Raw genomic sequence first — 18,734 nt, 5'->3', positions numbered from 1 at the left:
AAACAGGGGAGTTATGGTATATTTAATTTACACTCTAATTGTGTTACAATTCATTTTCATCTTATTTTTATATTTTTCTACTGTTTTTATCACATTATTTATCATATCATTTAATTTGGATTGGAAGCATATTTTTCATATCACATTATTTTATCTAATTTAATTATTATCATATTTTTTTATGTTATTCTTATATCTCTTTAAAGCTACATAGTAGAGAGGTGTGATGAAAGCATAATTTGGATTGGAAAAGGGATCAATAGTACTTTTAACTATTGAGTACTTGATTATATTGAGAAACCATCCATCCTTCATTTTAGCTAAAATTATTATTCTCTCCATATTTATAATTGAGTTAGATGTACTAATTTAGCACTTCATTCCTTAAATAAAGTAGTTAAAATGAAATATTAGTCTAAAACAACTGCAGTTGTGGGTGGGATACATTGACAAAGGAAAATGTTAAAATACTAACATTACATTTGAGAATAATTAAAAGAGCAATCTAAACCCTTCATCAAAGCAGCATTGGATCGGAAATAAGCACACATGACGTCCGAACGATGCCCTTGGAGCACCTCGTCACTAGCATGGGATAAAAGCAACCTCGCCTAGGAAAATCTGCTAAAATATGAACGGGTGCGACATAGTTGACCTAATCTCTGAAAGACCTACTACATTCTGACGTCAAACTCCTCACACTCCACGATCACAGGAGCTGCAAAGATCGGCCAGGAGGTGAAGAGATCAAAGCCAAACCCCAAGGCCCCCATGGCCTTGCCCTTAAGCCATTACAACCCTATAAGGTAATTAAGTTCTCTAGTTCCAATTCTCTTCATTTTTTTACCACTTTCACTCACTGACTTATGCGTCAAAGTATCTCTCAAGTACTCTTTAGTCCACAATGTTTCAACATCTCAAGTCTCAACCACTATTCTGAACCTTTTCGTTCCCCGTGTAACTTTCTCCAAGGGGATTGATCATGCTTAGTTTGTTCAATTTTCAAATTCAATCTCATTATAAAAGTTTCTAGCTTATTATTAATTAGATTTCCGCATAAGAAGGTACCTTCGTTTTATAAAATATATGTAAACAACATTATATTACATTATATTACTAGTACTAGTCAATCTTCTTTAATTTGTTGTCAAAATAGAGGGTTAAAAATGAGGTAGAGAGGTGGAAGAAAGAGAAATAGAAAAAAAAGAAAAAATAAAAGAAAGAAAGTATGTGATGTGATAGATGATAAAATGAGATATATAAAAATAAAAATATGTGAAAATGAGATGTATTAAAAATAGGTGTGAACGTATCATTATTGTCGAAAGAATGCAATATTATATGATATGGTGGTGGGGCAACCTATCCTCCACCACGTGGGATAGTCCCATGAGGTCAAAAGGGTTGACGGCGCAGCTCTCTCTATCGGACGGTGGTTAGAGAGTAGGCCCCACATTATTAGAAAACCTAATCCCACTGACTTTGAAACCACGACGACGTCATCGGGATCGTTCATCTGAGGAGTATTCAAGACTCAAACTAAACGCGTATCATAGCAAGGATATTAATTAACGAATTAAAAGGGAAAATTATTTGTAAAAAATACAAATTTAAAAATGATGTATATATTAAGTATTACAGTTTTTAATATTTTGTACTTCTTATTCATTGATGCTTATAAAAAAATATTATTCATTGATGAATATCTTAAACTCGCTAGTTTAATTATCATGACTAATTGCAAAAAAAAACTTGGTTGCACTAATTGCAAAATATGAAGTAAACCATTTCAAGGGTTGTGAAATCTGGATGTGCCACTTGAATTGGCATAAATATCCAGCTGGCTTTTCGTTGAGCACTCTTCTCCTCGTGGACCAGTAAATTCCATATATAATACTAACAAGCAAGCATGCTCGATGTCGTTATGATAGAAGAAATTAACGATAAATATATTGACCATACTTCAATTAAGAAATTAAACACATATCTCACATTTCATATATGTGATCAATAATAACTAAGCCAAACATATATATATATATATATATATATATATATATATATATATATGAGATGTATCATATGAGAAAGATGTACTTATGTGAGAAAATGAGAATAAATCATGACCGTTTGATCATGTCATGAACGATCCAGATTAAAACAATTTAATGCTCACATGATCACTTAAAAAAGTCATGTGACTTTCTTAAAAACTCACATGACTTAATGTTTTAATCTGGACCGTTCATGATTAGATCTAACGGTCATGATTTATTCTCATGTTCTCACAGAAGAACATTTTTCTCACATGATACATCCTATCTATATATATATATATATATATATATATATTCCATCTAGTCAATGCCAGGTTATGATCAAAGTTTCTTTTAAATTCATCATCTTTCTTTGTCAATATCTTTGACAAAGATGGGCTTTCCATAGACTATAAGTGTAACTGTGTCATCATGTTGTAATCCCCCGCTAGCAGGTTCCTTTAATTACCATTGATTTTAGGGGTACGGATAATTATATCTTTACACCTCACTTTTGAGGTGTAGAGAGGTGGAAGAAGAGAGAGATAGGAATAAAGGAGAGAGAAAGTAAAGATGTGATATGTGATTTGATTGATAAAGAAGAGAGAAATAAATAGAATAGAGGTGGAAAAGAAGTGGAGAGGTGTGTATATATCATAACTCGTTGTCTAATGTCTAGTTACACTACTTGTCCAGGGATGTAACATGTTTTTTAATAAGCTAAAAATATATTGAAAAGAAGTACCCTTATACACTGTTTTTAATTTCTAAACATATAAGAACCCTAACTTTTTTATATAAACATTTTTTTGTCATATTCTAAATAAACACAAAATTAAATAAGACTCACAGATCAAGTTCATGACTTATAGGAAAGGGAGGTTCGTACAACCGATCGACCTTGTCCGTCAGATTCTTTTGCGAACACATCCCATGATTTTTGGTAATTACCGTCATAGTCCTTCGGTGCTGAGTTAGAAGAAAGAAAAAATTACTTTGACAATTAAGTTATAAATATTAGCAAAATTAGCAAGACACACGTATGAGTGGCTTTGCAATCTGGTTTCTTGTAAATACGAACCATCTTACTTGACAGTCATGAAAACCGACAAAGAGATGCTTTTCATTGTCCTTTGAACATAAGCTTAATTAATTCAATAAGTATATGTTTTTCTTGATCATTTCTATCTTGTGCATAGCCAATATTAGGGCGACGACTTTTTAACCTAAAAGTCACGGTTCGTCGTAGAACAAATTGTGTGGTTGTCATACATGAATAGGGTAGGGCAACTTATCTTAAGAATTTTGAAAAGGGGAGCGACCTCATAAAAGAGAATGCTCCAAAGGGGAGTCCCTATTTTCAACGTCCAGCTAGACTACTTGGTTTTTTCTCTTGAAAAATTAATGATGTATATATGTCTTCTTCTTTGTTTTGAATATATATCTTTAATTTGTCCCCTTGCTAATTTATTGCTAGCATTTTAATTAATTTCTAGGAGGCCTCAATTTCTAGATGAAAAGGAAATGAATGATAATTCAACAAACGTATTACCTGCCCTCTTACGACGTGCATATGTCATCTAGTGATTAACGTGCGTGCAGATCTTATTATCCATTGCAGCCACTAACAACTAGAAATGTGTTTATATAGAGCTAGCTCATTTTACAGTTGATGAATACATGTCACATTTGATCGATGCAGCCACAATCACTTTTCAAAAGTGGATCTTTTTTTTCTTGCCAAACATACCAACTACTGTGTAACCTCAGCCTTTCTTTTCGGTCGTTAAAAATCTGTTCATTCATAGGTGGCCCAAAAAGGCCCAAATACAAAGCAAGATAGACAGAGCCTTGGTCCAAAGTCAACCTTATATTTTATTTTGGATAAGCGAAAAAGAAATTGGTACTACGTTATTGTGGGCTTAAGTCCCTTATCATAATAATATTCAAATTTTTATTTGCCTATTTATATCTCAGCTTAGAGCATCTCCAATGCATAGTTGCTAGTTACTGTCAAAAAAAAAAATGCATAGTTGCTAGTTGGGTTACTTAAAAACTATTTCGGTGGATCCAAATTGACACATAGGATTTAAGCAACCCAAGCAGAATTCGCTCCAACCACGGTTGCTTAGTTTACTTTTAGTTGTGTCCCATTATACCTCTTATATTTATATTATTTCAAGGTAATGACACTATACAAGTACATGAATGAAAGAGAAAATATGTTTTTTTAGTCAAAAAGTAAGGAGAGAGAAAATAAGCAATCGTTGCTTAAATAAGCAACTGTTGCTTAAATTTAAGCAACTCAACTGCCACGTCATGTTGCTCCAGTGATACTCCAAAATAAGCAACGTTGCTTAAGTTGCCAACTGGATTTAAGCAACCCCCATTGGAGATGCTCTTAGGACTCCATTGACCTAAATCAATAATGGAATTGATTTTAATATCACTCTTATAAATATTCATGCCACCCTTTAACGTGTTTTTTAATGTGGGAAATATATTATTTGTGTACCGCTTATAAGTGCAGTGTGTAATTGATTTCTGCATTTATAAGTGCGGTAAAGGCGAGAAAAGAAATAAGGGTGACATTAAAATTAAATCTTAAACAATAGTTTGAGCTCAGATGACTCTAAAGATTATTGTTATTCTGTTATGAAAAAAAAAACATATTATAGTAAGAGTGATGCAATAGAAATCGCACTCTTCTGCGGGGTTCTTTCTTTAGCCCATCTCAACCACAGGATAAATTCAATGATTCATATCAAAAGAAGTTGAGAACGAGGTCGCTCCACAAAAGACAATTATTTTGATGAGGATTTGTAATATGAAAAAAATTGAATATCATTCTATAATTGAATAGTTCAAACAATGGATCAATATAGTTACTTATTAGTGCTAAAAGTATAAAAGAACAGATAAGTGCTAATTAATTAAATAAACACGAGTTGTGTGCTTGGATTATCTATCAGTGTTTTCTGATCTCTAGTTTTTGGCTTATTGAGCTCTACTTGTACACCTTTAACAATCATTGACCATTTCATTCAGTAGATGCCACTCCTTTTTCAATCCCTTGGATGCAGGCCGATAGTGATATCTATACTTTTGAAAATCAGACTCCATTTATTGGTTTAGACATTTTGAATTGAAAATGTGTCAGGTATTTACTGTTTATAGTTATTTAATTCTAAAAGCGGGTTTACTTTACTTGTGCTAACTTCATTTAATTTCAATTTAATTTTTGTAAAAGAATGACTACAAAAATCAACTCTGGTTTAACTTATTTGTATTGTTTCTTCTGTTACTTGTTTTCTTCTTCTGTATATAGATTGGGTGAGGCGCTAACACTAAAGTAGCCCATAAGCTAGGAATCTCAACAGGAACCAAGGTAGGAAAATGAAAATAGGATATTCTATAAGAAAAAATAATCAGATTAATTACAATAAGCTTATAAAAAATGTTTCAATCAGTTTTGTTAAATAATACCACCACGCACGACAACAACATTTAACTTCATGTGATTCAGATCCACCAAATTAGTAGTTTTGTGTTGGTAAATCCGCAAGTGTACGAATCCACCCGGTTTTAAATATCGAACCACAGGGATTGTGAGTGAATAGATTCAGTTCAATCTTTGAGTTTGAAGGTTTGTTTTATTGAGGCAAACATATGACGAAGTAATAATAAGGAAAAAGAAAATATAAATTCAGAAATGAAACAGAGAATGAAAAGAAAGAGTGATTTACTTTGGGTTCTTGCTCAACTAATCAATTCAAGCACATCATTCTAAGCACATGTTCTCATGAATCTCTCCTTGATGTTATAGCCTAAGCAACTACCTATCGATGCCTCGCATAGATAATTCTTTCAAACCAAAAGATAAGCCCAATTCCTTGTGTACTTAAACATTTGTTTGAAGCATAAAGATTATGAAGTTCAGGCCAACAAACCCCAACCCTTCCTCTATTCCTAGTAGCAAGTATAGAAGAGGTAATCCTATAACAAGTCCCTAATCTATAACAAACTTCCGTTCTAATTATAGAAAAGTATAAAGCTAGCACATGTTCTAACTTGAAACATAAAGCATGGATATGGGATTCAAGGAAAGAAGAAGAACATGTGGGAAAGAACTTAAGATTATAACTTAAAAGGGAAAGTCTTACAAGAAAACCAAAGTAAAGAAGAGAGATTAGAGCCATGCTTGGCTAAGACCCATGAACACAAGCTTGGAAGCCTTCTCTCACTCTCCTAGATGATCCTCTACCTTTAAACTTATGTAAAAATGGAATTGATATCAAAAATTCCAAAAGAAAATGACTAAAATTCTATTTATAGGCAAAAATCACGAGTTTGGGCTGTTCCGAGCGCTTAGGCGCTAATTCAGAGCGCCAATTCCATGCTGAAAAAGTGCATCTGGAAGGTAATTGGCGCCTAGGCGCCAATTCAGAGCGCCTAAGCGCCAATTCCAATTTCTGGAACAGGGCAATTGGCGCCTAGGCGCCAATGGAGCATGCCTAGGCGCTCAGACTCGCTGGAAAGTCCCTTGATCTTCATTTTAACTCCTCTTTATGCCTCTTTAAGCCTCCCTTCAATTCACCAAGCTTCTTGACCTTCCTTCTTCTTCAGTTTCAGACCTGATTACTCTCATTAAAGCTCAAGGAAAAATATCAAGAATACCAACCATTTAATTGCACAAGGGACTCAAAACTAATGACAAATAACAAAAGACTCAAAACTATACTAAAATGCAACTAAAGTCCTTATAAAACTACATAATTACTAAACTAATGCAAATGCACAAATAAAAGTAAAAATGCATGAGAATGCATGAAACACTACATGAGACACAAGAAAAAGACTCAAAACCTACAAGGAAAAACCATAAAAACATCATATAAACCCGGGTCATCACTTTGCCATGCAAGTCTTCTTCTGATCATTCCCTCTTCACATTTGTTTTTCTTTTTCCTAACCAGAAATATAGGAATGCAAATTTATGATTCGCGAATATCTACATTCTTATGAGACCAACTTGTTTTCTTCTTCTGTAAATAGACTAGTATATAAGCCCGTGCTTTGCACGGTGAGTATGTGAGCAGAAATTATTTAATACAACATATTTCCTACATATATAGTACATAATATCTAACTTATTATATGATGCATAAAAGGTATTTTCAACACACTCCATTGCTTGTAAATTAAAACACCAACCAATCAATGAAAAAAAAAAAAAACAGTTGCGAACAATAACTTGACAGGAAACTTACAGGGCATCCTATGGGGTCTCAATATCGATTTAATACATCAATAAGACCAATTTTTTTATTGGTAAATAAAAAAAGTTAACGTTTCCCCTTCCTTCAATCCATATGATGTGCATAAGGTTCTCCAACCCCTTCCAAACCTCGCATATGTAGGCCAAGGAACACTGAGAATTTATAATCAACTTTCTTTCCAGTTGGTCCTCTCAAGAGCCAGTTGTAAACGTCACTGTCGCGAAAATATTCATAAACATGTGCAAGCAAGTTCTGTTTGCATCAAAGCAATCTAATAAGATCCTTAATTACCAAATAAAAATGTTAAGCAAGTTGGTTAAAACCATACCATCTGACAGAAGCAATCTATTATTTTAGTAGTTCAGTTGTCGTAAATGTTATCAATACAAATCATTATCTACACGGGATATAAGTCAAGTTTGAGTGATCATAATAAAACAGAAAGAATTCATCAGTGAACATAAGTGCAACTATTTTAATCCAGAAACCAAAAGAGGTCGGAACAGTAAAAAAAGGAAAAATTTAGAGGGGGCAAGCATGACCATCATTGGTGAGTTTTGTCACTTTGTTTCTTTGCATCTATTTTTGGACTTCATGTCACTACTCCTATCATTAACACTACTACTGATTCTGTCACTTATCTTTTTATGTTTATTTACATGAAATTTCTTCTTTTAATTGCCACTATCACTTATCTCTTTTATGTCTATTCACATGAAATTTCTTCTTTTAATTGCCACTATCACTTATCTATTTATGTCTATTCACATGAAATTTCTTCTTTTAATTACCACTGTTTTTGGCTCAGTGCATTACTCTTGTGTTTCACATTCAATGCTGATAATAAATATAAAAATCACAATTTAATTGATAAAGGGAATAAAAGAAACCTTATTTTTCAAAAACTTATAACAAAGCTAAAGACAGAGAGTGGAGATGTTGAAAATTATTGAACCACTGATGTCAACACAATGGTTCACTATATATTTATAAGACAGAGAGTGGAGATGTTGAAAATTATTGAACCACTGATGTCAACACGTCCTCCACGTGTTGTATCATTACAATTCATATCATCCCGTGCAATGCAAGGACGGTGGTAAGAAAACCAAATCAAACAGTCAGCTTTGTGCATATGAAATAGAGAGTTGATGAGGATACTTATATTGAGGACGAAATGGTGAAAACCATTGAATAATATAAAAAAAGAGATTATGCATATCTTCTGTTAAGTTGAACTTTGTCTTGTTTTATTCGTTTTTTTGTGTATGCTTTAATTTGAAGAGGGAAAATAGGAGCATAAATCAGTGCACTTCACTGAAATAGATAAGTCAATTCTTGTGACTATATTCTATTCTAAGCTAAATTCAAAGTGAACATGTTAGACCAAATAGATTACTGTGTGGACCTTATATTTGGCTTTTGCAAGTTTAATTATGGAGAAGTGGCTATTTTAAGTCACTCCTCTGAAGCAAGAGGGTGGAATTAATTTTACATGGCTGCTAAAACTCCCACCCTTCTACTAATTTTCAGTGAAAGTTGCTTCTGTTGGGAATGCTAGAAAGAAGGTTTGACACACAATTTGTATGTTGGAAGCAAGTGTGTTGCAGGATGAATGATCTCAACACCATTGTTCTGTGAACTCACCCCAGACAACAATATCAAATGCATTAATTACTTCACAGTAATTGCTATTCAGTAGTCAAAAATTCAAAGCAGTGTATTTCTAAAAGAACACAATTTTATATGATTGAAGTATTAAACATGAACACATGATGCTTGATGATGAACACAAATAACATGGTATAAAGAAATAACAGGGCACACTCAACCCTGAGCCTGTGAAGATCATCAGCTGTATTAGTATATAAGCACGGGCTTGATGATGAACACAAACAATTACAGAACCAACTAAAAGTAATTATCATCAGTGAGACTTAATACTAAGGCTCCTAAAGATGAGATCAAACACACACAATATGTCCTTCAGCTTTTGACAGCAAAATCATTAAATTAGAATATTCAATGACAGTCAATTCATACTTACAAACTCATTATTGTACAATACTACCAGTTTAATTAGCCTTGCAAGCTAATTTTTCTAGTGCAAATTAACAGGAAATCAAGGTCTATGTGGATAACTTGTTAGCAACCCGTGCAACAGCATCAGCCCCCACCCTCAGTTCAAAAACATAAAAAAGAAGGAACACCATCTGCTTATCACTGCCATTGTAGTGGTGGTTGTGTTTGTTATGGCTTTATTTCTAGCCCTCTTGTTCCTCCCTTACAGTTGAAACCAAACTGCAGAAGAAAAACCAGTGTTAATCCTATTAAAGATACATAGCCATTCAAGGAGAAGATTCTAAGAGAAATAATGGTCAGGAAAAATCTAATTCCCTCGCCTTTTTTTATACTTAGCTAACTTCCTAATAACTGAATAATCCATTCACATAATAGATTAACTAACTATGATAGAATATAGCAATTTGCAGTTATCAACAGAAAAATGAAGCAAGTTTTATTCTGAAACTGTCATGAAGAAAACCAAAGGCTAATAATTTTTTAGTAATAAATTATAGTAAAACGTAACATGGAGAAAAGCTAGAGACAAAAGACACATAGGCTAATTCTGAAACGCACAACCTCCCACTCTCTTTCTCCAAATTCCAGAGAGTTCTCTTTCTCGTTAACATTCATCCATCCACCTCCTTCTCTTTTCCCAATAAAAAATCACCTGCATGCATCATGTAGCAAAAAAAAGATACATCCCAATCAAAAGAGAGGCTTAAATTGGAAAGCAAAATCAAGGCAAGTTGCATGTTTTCAAAAAATTAAAATCAATATTTCTTCCTGTTTATGTATATCATTAACTATACATTCAAGTTCTAAAATCTGGCAGAAAATAGGGACTCATTAATTCAAATTTACACCACCTCATTATCTTCAAACTTGTCTTGCATGGAAGGTGTGGGTGGAGCATAAAAACGATTCCCACTCTCTCACTCTCTTGTTCTGATATATGAAAACAAAGGAGAAGAAGAACAACAAAAAAACGATTGAAAGAAGAAAATGGTCAAAGATAAATGAGCAAAAGGGAGGAGGAGGAGGAGGAGATCTTATCGATGGATTTTTCGGAAGCACCGGGGTTTGGAAGTTGCTGTGTGTGGCTTCACACACAAGATGAAGGAGGCGTTGGCTGGAGGTGGGAAAGCAATTGAGTGTTGGTGGATGGGTGTGGTAGATCCGAAAGCCTTGCTCTTAATTTATATATAGCTGGAAAAAACACAAACCGGGAGCAATACAGTATGTGAAAATGGACTTGAGGTGGATTTCAAATTTCAAATTTTAAAAGTGGGAGAAACATAAGAATCCCAGACAGCTAGCTAGCAGTGGGAACTGGGAAAATCGTGGATAAAACTTTTCAACCGGGAGAAATATTATACAAACATAATATGCAAACATTTGTATATGATCTGAAATATGCATAGTTTGAAAACCATATTTATCCCAGCTAATAAACATATACATCCCTTACAACTAAGCTAACAACATTAAAGGGAGCAGGGAAGAATAAACCGTAACAGCCTTGAAAGGAAGCGGGAGAAGCTGACGCGTGGCAAGTTGCTGGGAGAACGCCATGTCGGAATTTCGTCGTTCTAAAGGGCTTGTGTTTTGTATCTAGTATAGATTAGGTGAGGCGCTAACACTAAAGTAGCCCATAAGCTAGGAATCTCAACAGGAACCAAGGTAGGAAAATGAAAATAGGATATTCTATAAGAAAAAATAATCAGATTAATTACAATAAGCTTATAAAAAATGTTTCAATCAGTTTTGTTAAATAATACCACCACGCACGACAACAACATTTAATTTCATGTGATTCAGATCCACCAAATTAGTAGCTTTGCCATGCAAGTCTTCTTCTGATCATTCCCTCTTCACATCTGTTTTTCTTTTTCCTAACCAGAAATATAGGAATGCAATTTTATGATTCGCGAATATCTACATTCTTATGGGACCAACTCTCCCCATAAAATATCACATACAAAACTCAAATGTGATACCCTAGTTAAAAAGAATTAAACATGTTGCACTTGAACTGTACTCTTCATCTTTCTAGATTTGTCGTCTTGGTCTTCATCTGTCTATAAAAGCCTTTGTGCTTGCTCTTATTCCCTTAACAAAGACTAGTTCTTAGTGACACTTAACCCAATTTCATCAATGACATTATTCTCCTTCTCCTTTATTGGTCCCTTTCTCTCCACCTTAATTTTTTGCTTCATTGCTCTTTCCTACTCTGCATCTCTGGGAGCTGAAGAATGGGGCTCACCACCTATTAGACCCATCTCTTCTCTAATTAGAAAAAAGCTTTTTCACTCCATTTTCCTCCACAAAGATGACAGTGCATGCCCTGCAAAGAACTTCTACTCCTACAAGTCCTTCATCCATGCATCCAAACACTTCCCTAAATTCGGCACCACAGGTTCTTTAGCCACGCGCAAGCGTGAAATCGCTGCATTCCTAGCTCAGATTTCCCATGAAACCACAGGTGGCTGGGCCACTGCACCTGATGGCCCATATGCTTGGGGCTTGTGCTTCAAGGAAGAAATCAATCCTCAGAGCAACTACTGTGATGCTAGTAACAAAGAATGGCCTTGCTACCCTGGCAAAAGTTACAAAGGAAGAGGACCAATTCAACTTTCTTGGTACAGTGCTTGCAGATTGTTATTAGAATATTGATCTATTACTTTGAAAGAGCTTATTAGAACTAATATTATAGCATAAACACTTATAAATGTGTTTTGATAAACTTTAAAAAATAACTTATAGCCTTTCTTTTAGCTGTTTTGAACTTATTTTCATAAATTTCTTATAGTAACTTAATGAATAAGTGATTATAATCAGCTAGTTTGAACTTATTTCAATAAACTTCTCAAATTAGGGTGCCATAGCGCTTATTCACAAGCTAATTTGAGAAACTTGTTGAAATAAGATGAAAAGAGGTTATAGATAAGCATAAATTCTTATTAATTAGCTAATCTAAACAACTTATCAATATACCATAAGTTAGTTACATAAGTTTTTCCAAACACTTACATACGCGCTTATGTTATAGTTTATAATATGTGATACGTGCTTATTGATATGCGGTTGTTTACCATCTGCACATTATTTCTAGTTAAGGAGCATCTGGGTTCTTGGTTAAATGGAATCAATTTTTTTGCAGGAATTTCAACTATGGGCCAGCAGGGAAGGCTTTAGGATTTGATGGGCTGAGGAACCCTGAGATTGTGTCTAACAATTCTGTGATTGCCTTCAAAACTGCTCTGTGGTTTTGGATGACAGAGAGAAAGCCAATACCTTCTTGCCACAATGTGATGGTTGGAAAATATGTGCCAACAGAAGGTGACATAGCAGCTAACAGAACAGAAGGTTATGGCTTGGTGACTAACATAATCAATGGTGGACTTGAATGTGGAATTCCCGGTGATGCAAGAGTGGATGATAGGATTGGATTTTTCAAAAGATATGCCAAGTTATTCAATGTGGACACTGGACCTAACTTGGATTGTGCATATCAAAAATCCTTTTAATTTTTTCCTTGGTTTTAGTTGTGTATTTTTCTCTTTCTTTCTTTTGTGGGTTCTTTTCTCTAGCCAAACTTCAAATCAATAGCATGCACCTGCTTCGTGGTATTTTCTGTCTGTAGTTTATCCTTAGAAACTGATGAATGAAAAGTTTTATATTAGAGAGCGATGTCATTCTATTGTCGATTTCAAATATCATATATGATAAATTGATTTACATTTGTCACATGTATTTGGAATTTTGGATCTATCCTAACGTCGTGGGTGGTTCACTCCCTATTGCTGTAAGTTTGTTTTATTGCACTCAATAATCATTTAAATATTCAATTTGTATGTGTGCGCCAACCATGTCCTAATAAAACAGTTATCGTGCAAATAGTTTAGTTAAAGATTGGAGTTGGAGGTTGTTAGCATTGAAGTTTTTTCTTGGAGGAGAAGCCCCCAAATAATGGAAATCAGCGTTCACATTTATGCCTAGCTATAATATTACTTTTGTGAAAACTAAAGGGTTCCACACATGCTCAAACTTAAAATTAATACATGCAGAATTGCAGACTCAGTCGGTAAGAACATAACACTTTATCTCAAAAGTTTGTATTTGATTTCCACTCTTAATGTGAGAATTGTGCTGATGGATAATCGGTAAGTACTTCTATAATTGACATGTGGTCCCAAAAAGCATCCTCTAACCAGTGGTGATGATTGGAGCCAAACTTAACAATTTTTTTTTTCTTAAAAACAATAAAAATTGGTGTAAAGCCAATGGATATAGAACAGAAGAAAGATAAAAAAAAAAGAGAAATAAGTAATATATGAAGAGAAATATAAAGAAAAATAATGTATTTGGAAAATATTATCTTAGTGTTAGTGTTGATTGTCGAGTGATTTATAATGAAGAACATTTATTTTTCGAGATAACAATAAATAAAGCAACTTAATTATTAGTAATAATACCAAGGAGAAAAAAAATTAGTAATATACCTAGGGATATAAATCCAAAAATACAAGAGACATCTAATTTTCTTGCCACCTCTTTCTTTATATATCACATTAATTACTTTGTAATTTTCATTTATCATTTCAAATGTTTATGGGATGTTTGTAGTATGGAGATGGACCATTTTTCATAAATTGTAATTGATCTAAAAAAATCATTTCGGTTGCATCTTAGATATTTTGGTAGCTGAAGTGATCTTTCTCCTCAAGAAGCTGTGTTCTTGGCCTTGTCTCTTCTTTGTAGGTAACCCCTAAGTAACAAGCCTAAAGAAGAGCCAAGAGACAAAATAGAAACAGAACAGGAAGCAGACTGATCAGGTAACTCATGCCATCCACTCTTTCTCGCTCCCAAATGTCACGGTAAGTCGGTAACTGCATTTATAAGGTCTTTTGTTTGTTACTCAATCAAAACACAAATATGTTATTCATTCTCATGTTAAGCCAAAATTACAAGTACTACAATTCTCGACATCATGGTGCAAAAGTGGTTTCTCGACAGAAAGGGTTTGGCGAAGCCGGCAACTCAGCACACGATGTCCCTCAAAGACAAGTTAGTAAAAGCCATAACTCGACACACTCAGAAGATGAAGAAATCTCGATCATCTTAATGGAAGAGGCAGTTACCGAATAACAAGCAACTACAAGCACGTGCGTACACCCACGATGCCACGAATAGCAACGGTTGCCCACGACTCAGAACCATCCACGTGGCAATAGAGTCACGTGCGCGAAGACCATCGGCTAAACGTGGGGTATGGCGCCAAAATTCAAAGCCCACGAAGCCATCATGCATCCAAGAAAAACCGCCAAGAACATGGGCAGAAAGAACACTATAAATAGAGGAAGCAGCAGCAGAAGAAGAGGGTTCCCAACTAAAAACTCTGAAAATTCACCAAAAGCTCTAAACGTCCGCATCAATGAGACTTCGAGAGCAAAACGTGATAATGGAGGAGTATGTTGCAGAACCAACGCTTTAGTTTCCCTGCATTTCAGTTTGTTGATTTCCAGTTCTTGTGTGTAGCTTGTTTTGTCGAAATTTGCTTTCATGTTATTTTAGTTTGCTTGACTGTTTTGTAATCGACTCATATTCAATAAAGTCCAGTTTCGTTTGAGTTGTTTATTGTTGTCGAGAATACATTCGTTCACACACTACACTTTGGCAAAGCGTTTTGTCAAAAGGACCCCGAATCTAAACTTCCTTTAGTCGAACTAAGAGGATATTTGTTTACCAAAAGTCCGTGTAAACAAATTGGCACACCTGGTGGGACCGTTTTTGTGAAAACTAAGTTTTACAGAAGCATTTTGTGTGTTTGGGTTTATTGCATGCTATTTGGTATTTGCTACTTGCCTTGATTGTGATTTATATGCACCTGAGAAGTGGTAAGACTTTGAGTATGGCAAGTAATCGAGGAAGAACCTCCCCTCAAGGATCTAACGTGGGTAATCAGAGTAGCCCTGGGGGAAGTAGCGGTAACAATAATGAAGAAGTTTCTACTGGAATGGGGCATGGCACCAGTATGCCAACCCAGAACGTGGCAATTTCTGCAGTTGCAGAAACGCCTGTATCTACATCAGTACAGGCACAAATCGTTCCAACGATTACGAGGGACATGCCTTATGGTATGCCTACATCTATGATGCAAGGCATACAAGGCACGTATTCGACGTTCCCTGAAAATGTTCCCCCATTCAGCATACCCCCTTTTGGGGCAAATGGAACAATGCTAAACTTGGGAAGTCGAGTTAGTCCCCCTATTCCTGGATCTAGTTCACAAATTTATTTATCTACAGGTATGAATACTGGTTCACTTCAAGCCATTAGGCAGCAAGTAGATGATAGTAACCATGAAATGGTTAACATGCTATCTCGACAGATAGGTGAGCTAATCAACCCTGTGCTCCAAAATAATAATGCCAATAATCAGCATTTGGCACGACAGATGGATCGTTTGGCGACAGCCCTGGGGGCACCAGTCGAAATCCAACCGGCACCAGGGATTAACCAAATCCCGTTGCCTAACCATGTCCCTGCCCCGGTGCGCTATCAGGCGCCGCAACATCAAGAGATGAGGGCAAACCCTTTGTACGAGGCAGTGCAGCCACCATTGCAAAATGTGTATATGGTAAACAGGGAAGAACACGCTGATGGTGTGCTAGAAAGAATTCGACACCAGAACGCTGGGGGGCAACAAAATGTTGCTGCTGTGGTGGAGCAATTGTTGAACCAACATGGTTTCAACGTGGGTTTCGCAAATAGACCCCATTTTGTGTCAGCCTTTACAGAGGAGGTTCTCGAATCAGAACTTCCTCGAGGCTGGAAGGTCCCCAAATTCACTAAGTTCTCGGGGGATTCAGGAGAGTCCACGGTAGAACACATAGCCAGGTACCAAATCGAAGCAGGAGACTTAGCCATCAATGAAAATTTAAAAATGAAGTACTTCCCGAGTTCTTTAACCAAAAATGCATTTACCTGGTTCACCACCCTCGCTCCTAGGTCAGTCCATACATGGGCCCAGTTGGAAAGAATTTTCCATGAACAGTTCTTTAGGGGAGAGTGCAAAGTAAGTTTGAAGGACCTGGCTAGTGTTAAAAGAAAGCCAGCAGAGCCTATTGATGACTACCTAAACAGGTTTAGGATGCTTAAATCTCGATGTTTCACCCATGTCCCTGAACACGAGCTAGTTGTCTTAGCCGCTGGTGGTCTAGAGTATTCTATTAGAAAGAAGATCGACACTTAGTATATTCGAGATATGTCTTTGCTCGCAGATAGAGTGAGGCACATCGAATTGCTAAAGGCCGAAAAGTCAGAGGAAAGGGCCAAGACTACTAAGTGGCCAAAGAAGGAGAAGGTAGCGTACATAGATGCGGATTCAGTAGGTCAGAGTCCATGTGTCTATCGAGAAGTCCCTGCGGACGTCGATTTGAATGACGTCAATCTGGCTGAACTTCAGCCAGGGGATCCTTATGTTTGTAAAGCATTGAAACCACGTGAAAACAAACTTGGGGAGGAAAACCCCAAGAACACGATTCCTGCTGTGAAAACTTATACTTTTGATGTGGCCAAATGCGATGCAATCTATGATATACTTGTGTCTGATGGTTTGCTTGTGGTCCCTAAAGACCAAAAACTTCCTTCTCCTGAACAAAGGAAAGGGAAGAAATATTGCAAATATCACAACTTTTTTGGTCATTGGACCTCACAATGTGTTCGTTTCAGGGACCTTGTGCAGGGGGCATTGGACTCAGGAAGACTCAAGTATGATGAAAAAGCCAAAAGTCAAATGAAGATCGACTCTGATCCACTGCAGATAGCTGAGGCCAACTATGTAGAGCCTTTCTACATTGGCATGGTCGACATTTCCGAAAAGCTGGGTCTGGGTTTGACGCTGGGAGAAGTAAGAGAAGAAAACATAGCTGTCGAAGAACCAGAGGTTGAGAAAGAAGTGAACTTGGAAGAGGTTTACCCCAAGGCTGGAGAAACCCTTGTCGAGTTTCTATCCCGCAGCGAAAATGGCGAGAAAGAAGTTATGTTGTGCCCTCGATGCAGCGCTGTTTTCGACAAATCCGCAGCCAAGGCCTATCAAGATTCAGAAATGAAAAGGCACTATCAGAGGAAGGCTCCTGTATCCAGGAGACTGAAGTACCCTCACGAGGAGTGGGTCGAGAGAGACCAGGAACTCGATGGCCATAAAGGCCAGAAAGCAAGCAATAAAGACAAAACTTACCTCCCCAATGCTGGATTGCCAAGAAACCAATGGTTCGGGCCAGCGCCTCCAAGGCCAAAACCATACCCTAAGTGGCAGAAAATCGACTTAGGCCAGGGATCCTCTTACATCAACAATTCCAGTGTGTCACGAAGCTACTCCTATGGCTCTGGGAACTACTATGCTCCTGAACAAATGACCAGGACTCAGTTCAGGCGTTTTTTGAGGAAAAGGAAAGCTGAGAGGGAAAGAGGTGGCAAGTTCCGTTCACTATGGGACATAAAGCCAGAAGACAACTCTCGCAATGAACCTAGTGTGGCGTCGATTATCAACCAGCTAGACCACGCCATCAAACAGGGAACAACCGTACCACCATATCCAGCTAAGGAAAAAGGGAAGGATGTTGTCGAAGATGAGGATGAAGACATGCTCGAAGATTTCGACGACAGTGATGGAGAAGAGCTTAACATCATCTGCATCGTGTCCATCCTACCTGCAGAATTCGATAGAATCTCAGAGGTCACTGAAAGCGAGGAAGACTACTATGTCGACGACGAACCAGATGACAATCCTTTGTGTTATTATGTGATGCAGAGAGGATCTGTCGAAGATGAAAGAGCTATCTTCCAAAGGCCAACCGAGCAAATGAAGAGCCATTTGAAACCGTTATTTGTTTGGGCCAAAGTCGAGGAGAAGTTAACAAAGTCCTTGTCGACGGGGGAGCTGCAATCAACCTCATGCCCGGATTTATGCTCAGGAAGTTAGGTAAAACTGAAGCGGATCTAATCTCACATGACATGGTGCTTTCTGATTATGAAGGAAAGACATGCTCTTCCCTAGGGGCAATCATGTTGAACATAACCGTAGGAACAGTAGCCCGTTCCACATTGTTCATTGTGGTCCCTTCAAAGGCCAATTACAATTTGCTGCTGGGAAGAGAATGGATTCATGGCGTGGGGGCAGTGCCTTCGACCTTACACCAACGTATATCCATTTGGAAAGCTGATGGAGTTGTCGAAAATGTACAAGCAGATCAAAGCTACTATTTAGCAGAAACAAGCTACGTTGGTAAGAAGAATTTCGAGAAGAGTTTAGCCACAATTGCTCCTTTAGACACAGTGGCTAACCAAT

At 36.5% G+C, this 18,734-nt stretch overlaps 1 protein-coding gene and 1 long non-coding RNA gene across 2 annotated transcripts; one reads left to right on the top strand and one right to left on the bottom strand.

Annotated features, from left to right (window-relative positions):
• Positions 1 to 9,294: 9,294 nt before the first annotated feature.
• On the bottom strand, positions 9,295 to 10,730 carry LOC130732718 (uncharacterized). Its single transcript, XR_009017113.1, has 3 exons — positions 10,249 to 10,730; positions 9,959 to 10,049; positions 9,295 to 9,616 (listed from the first exon to the last, which is right to left on the bottom strand). It is a non-coding gene; the product is annotated as an uncharacterized LOC130732718 (long non-coding RNA).
• Positions 10,731 to 11,474: 744 nt separating this feature from the next.
• On the top strand, positions 11,475 to 13,129 carry LOC130730987 (chitinase 10-like). The gene is made up of 2 exons (XM_057583160.1): positions 11,475 to 12,021; positions 12,543 to 13,129. The coding sequence occupies exons 1-2, from the start codon at positions 11,537 to 11,539 to the stop codon at positions 12,907 to 12,909; spliced, it is 852 nt and encodes a 283-aa protein (XP_057439143.1). The 5' UTR covers positions 11,475 to 11,536; the 3' UTR covers positions 12,910 to 13,129.
• The last annotated feature ends 5,605 nt before the right edge of the window (positions 13,130 to 18,734 follow it).

The sequence above is a fragment of the Lotus japonicus genome, chromosome 1 (genome assembly GCF_012489685.1).
Source record: "Lotus japonicus ecotype B-129 chromosome 1, LjGifu_v1.2".
NCBI classification, from domain to species: Eukaryota; Viridiplantae; Streptophyta; class Magnoliopsida; order Fabales; family Fabaceae; genus Lotus; species Lotus japonicus.
Note: the sequence above shows the minus strand (reverse complement) of the source record. Positions and strands in the feature narration are given on the sequence as shown.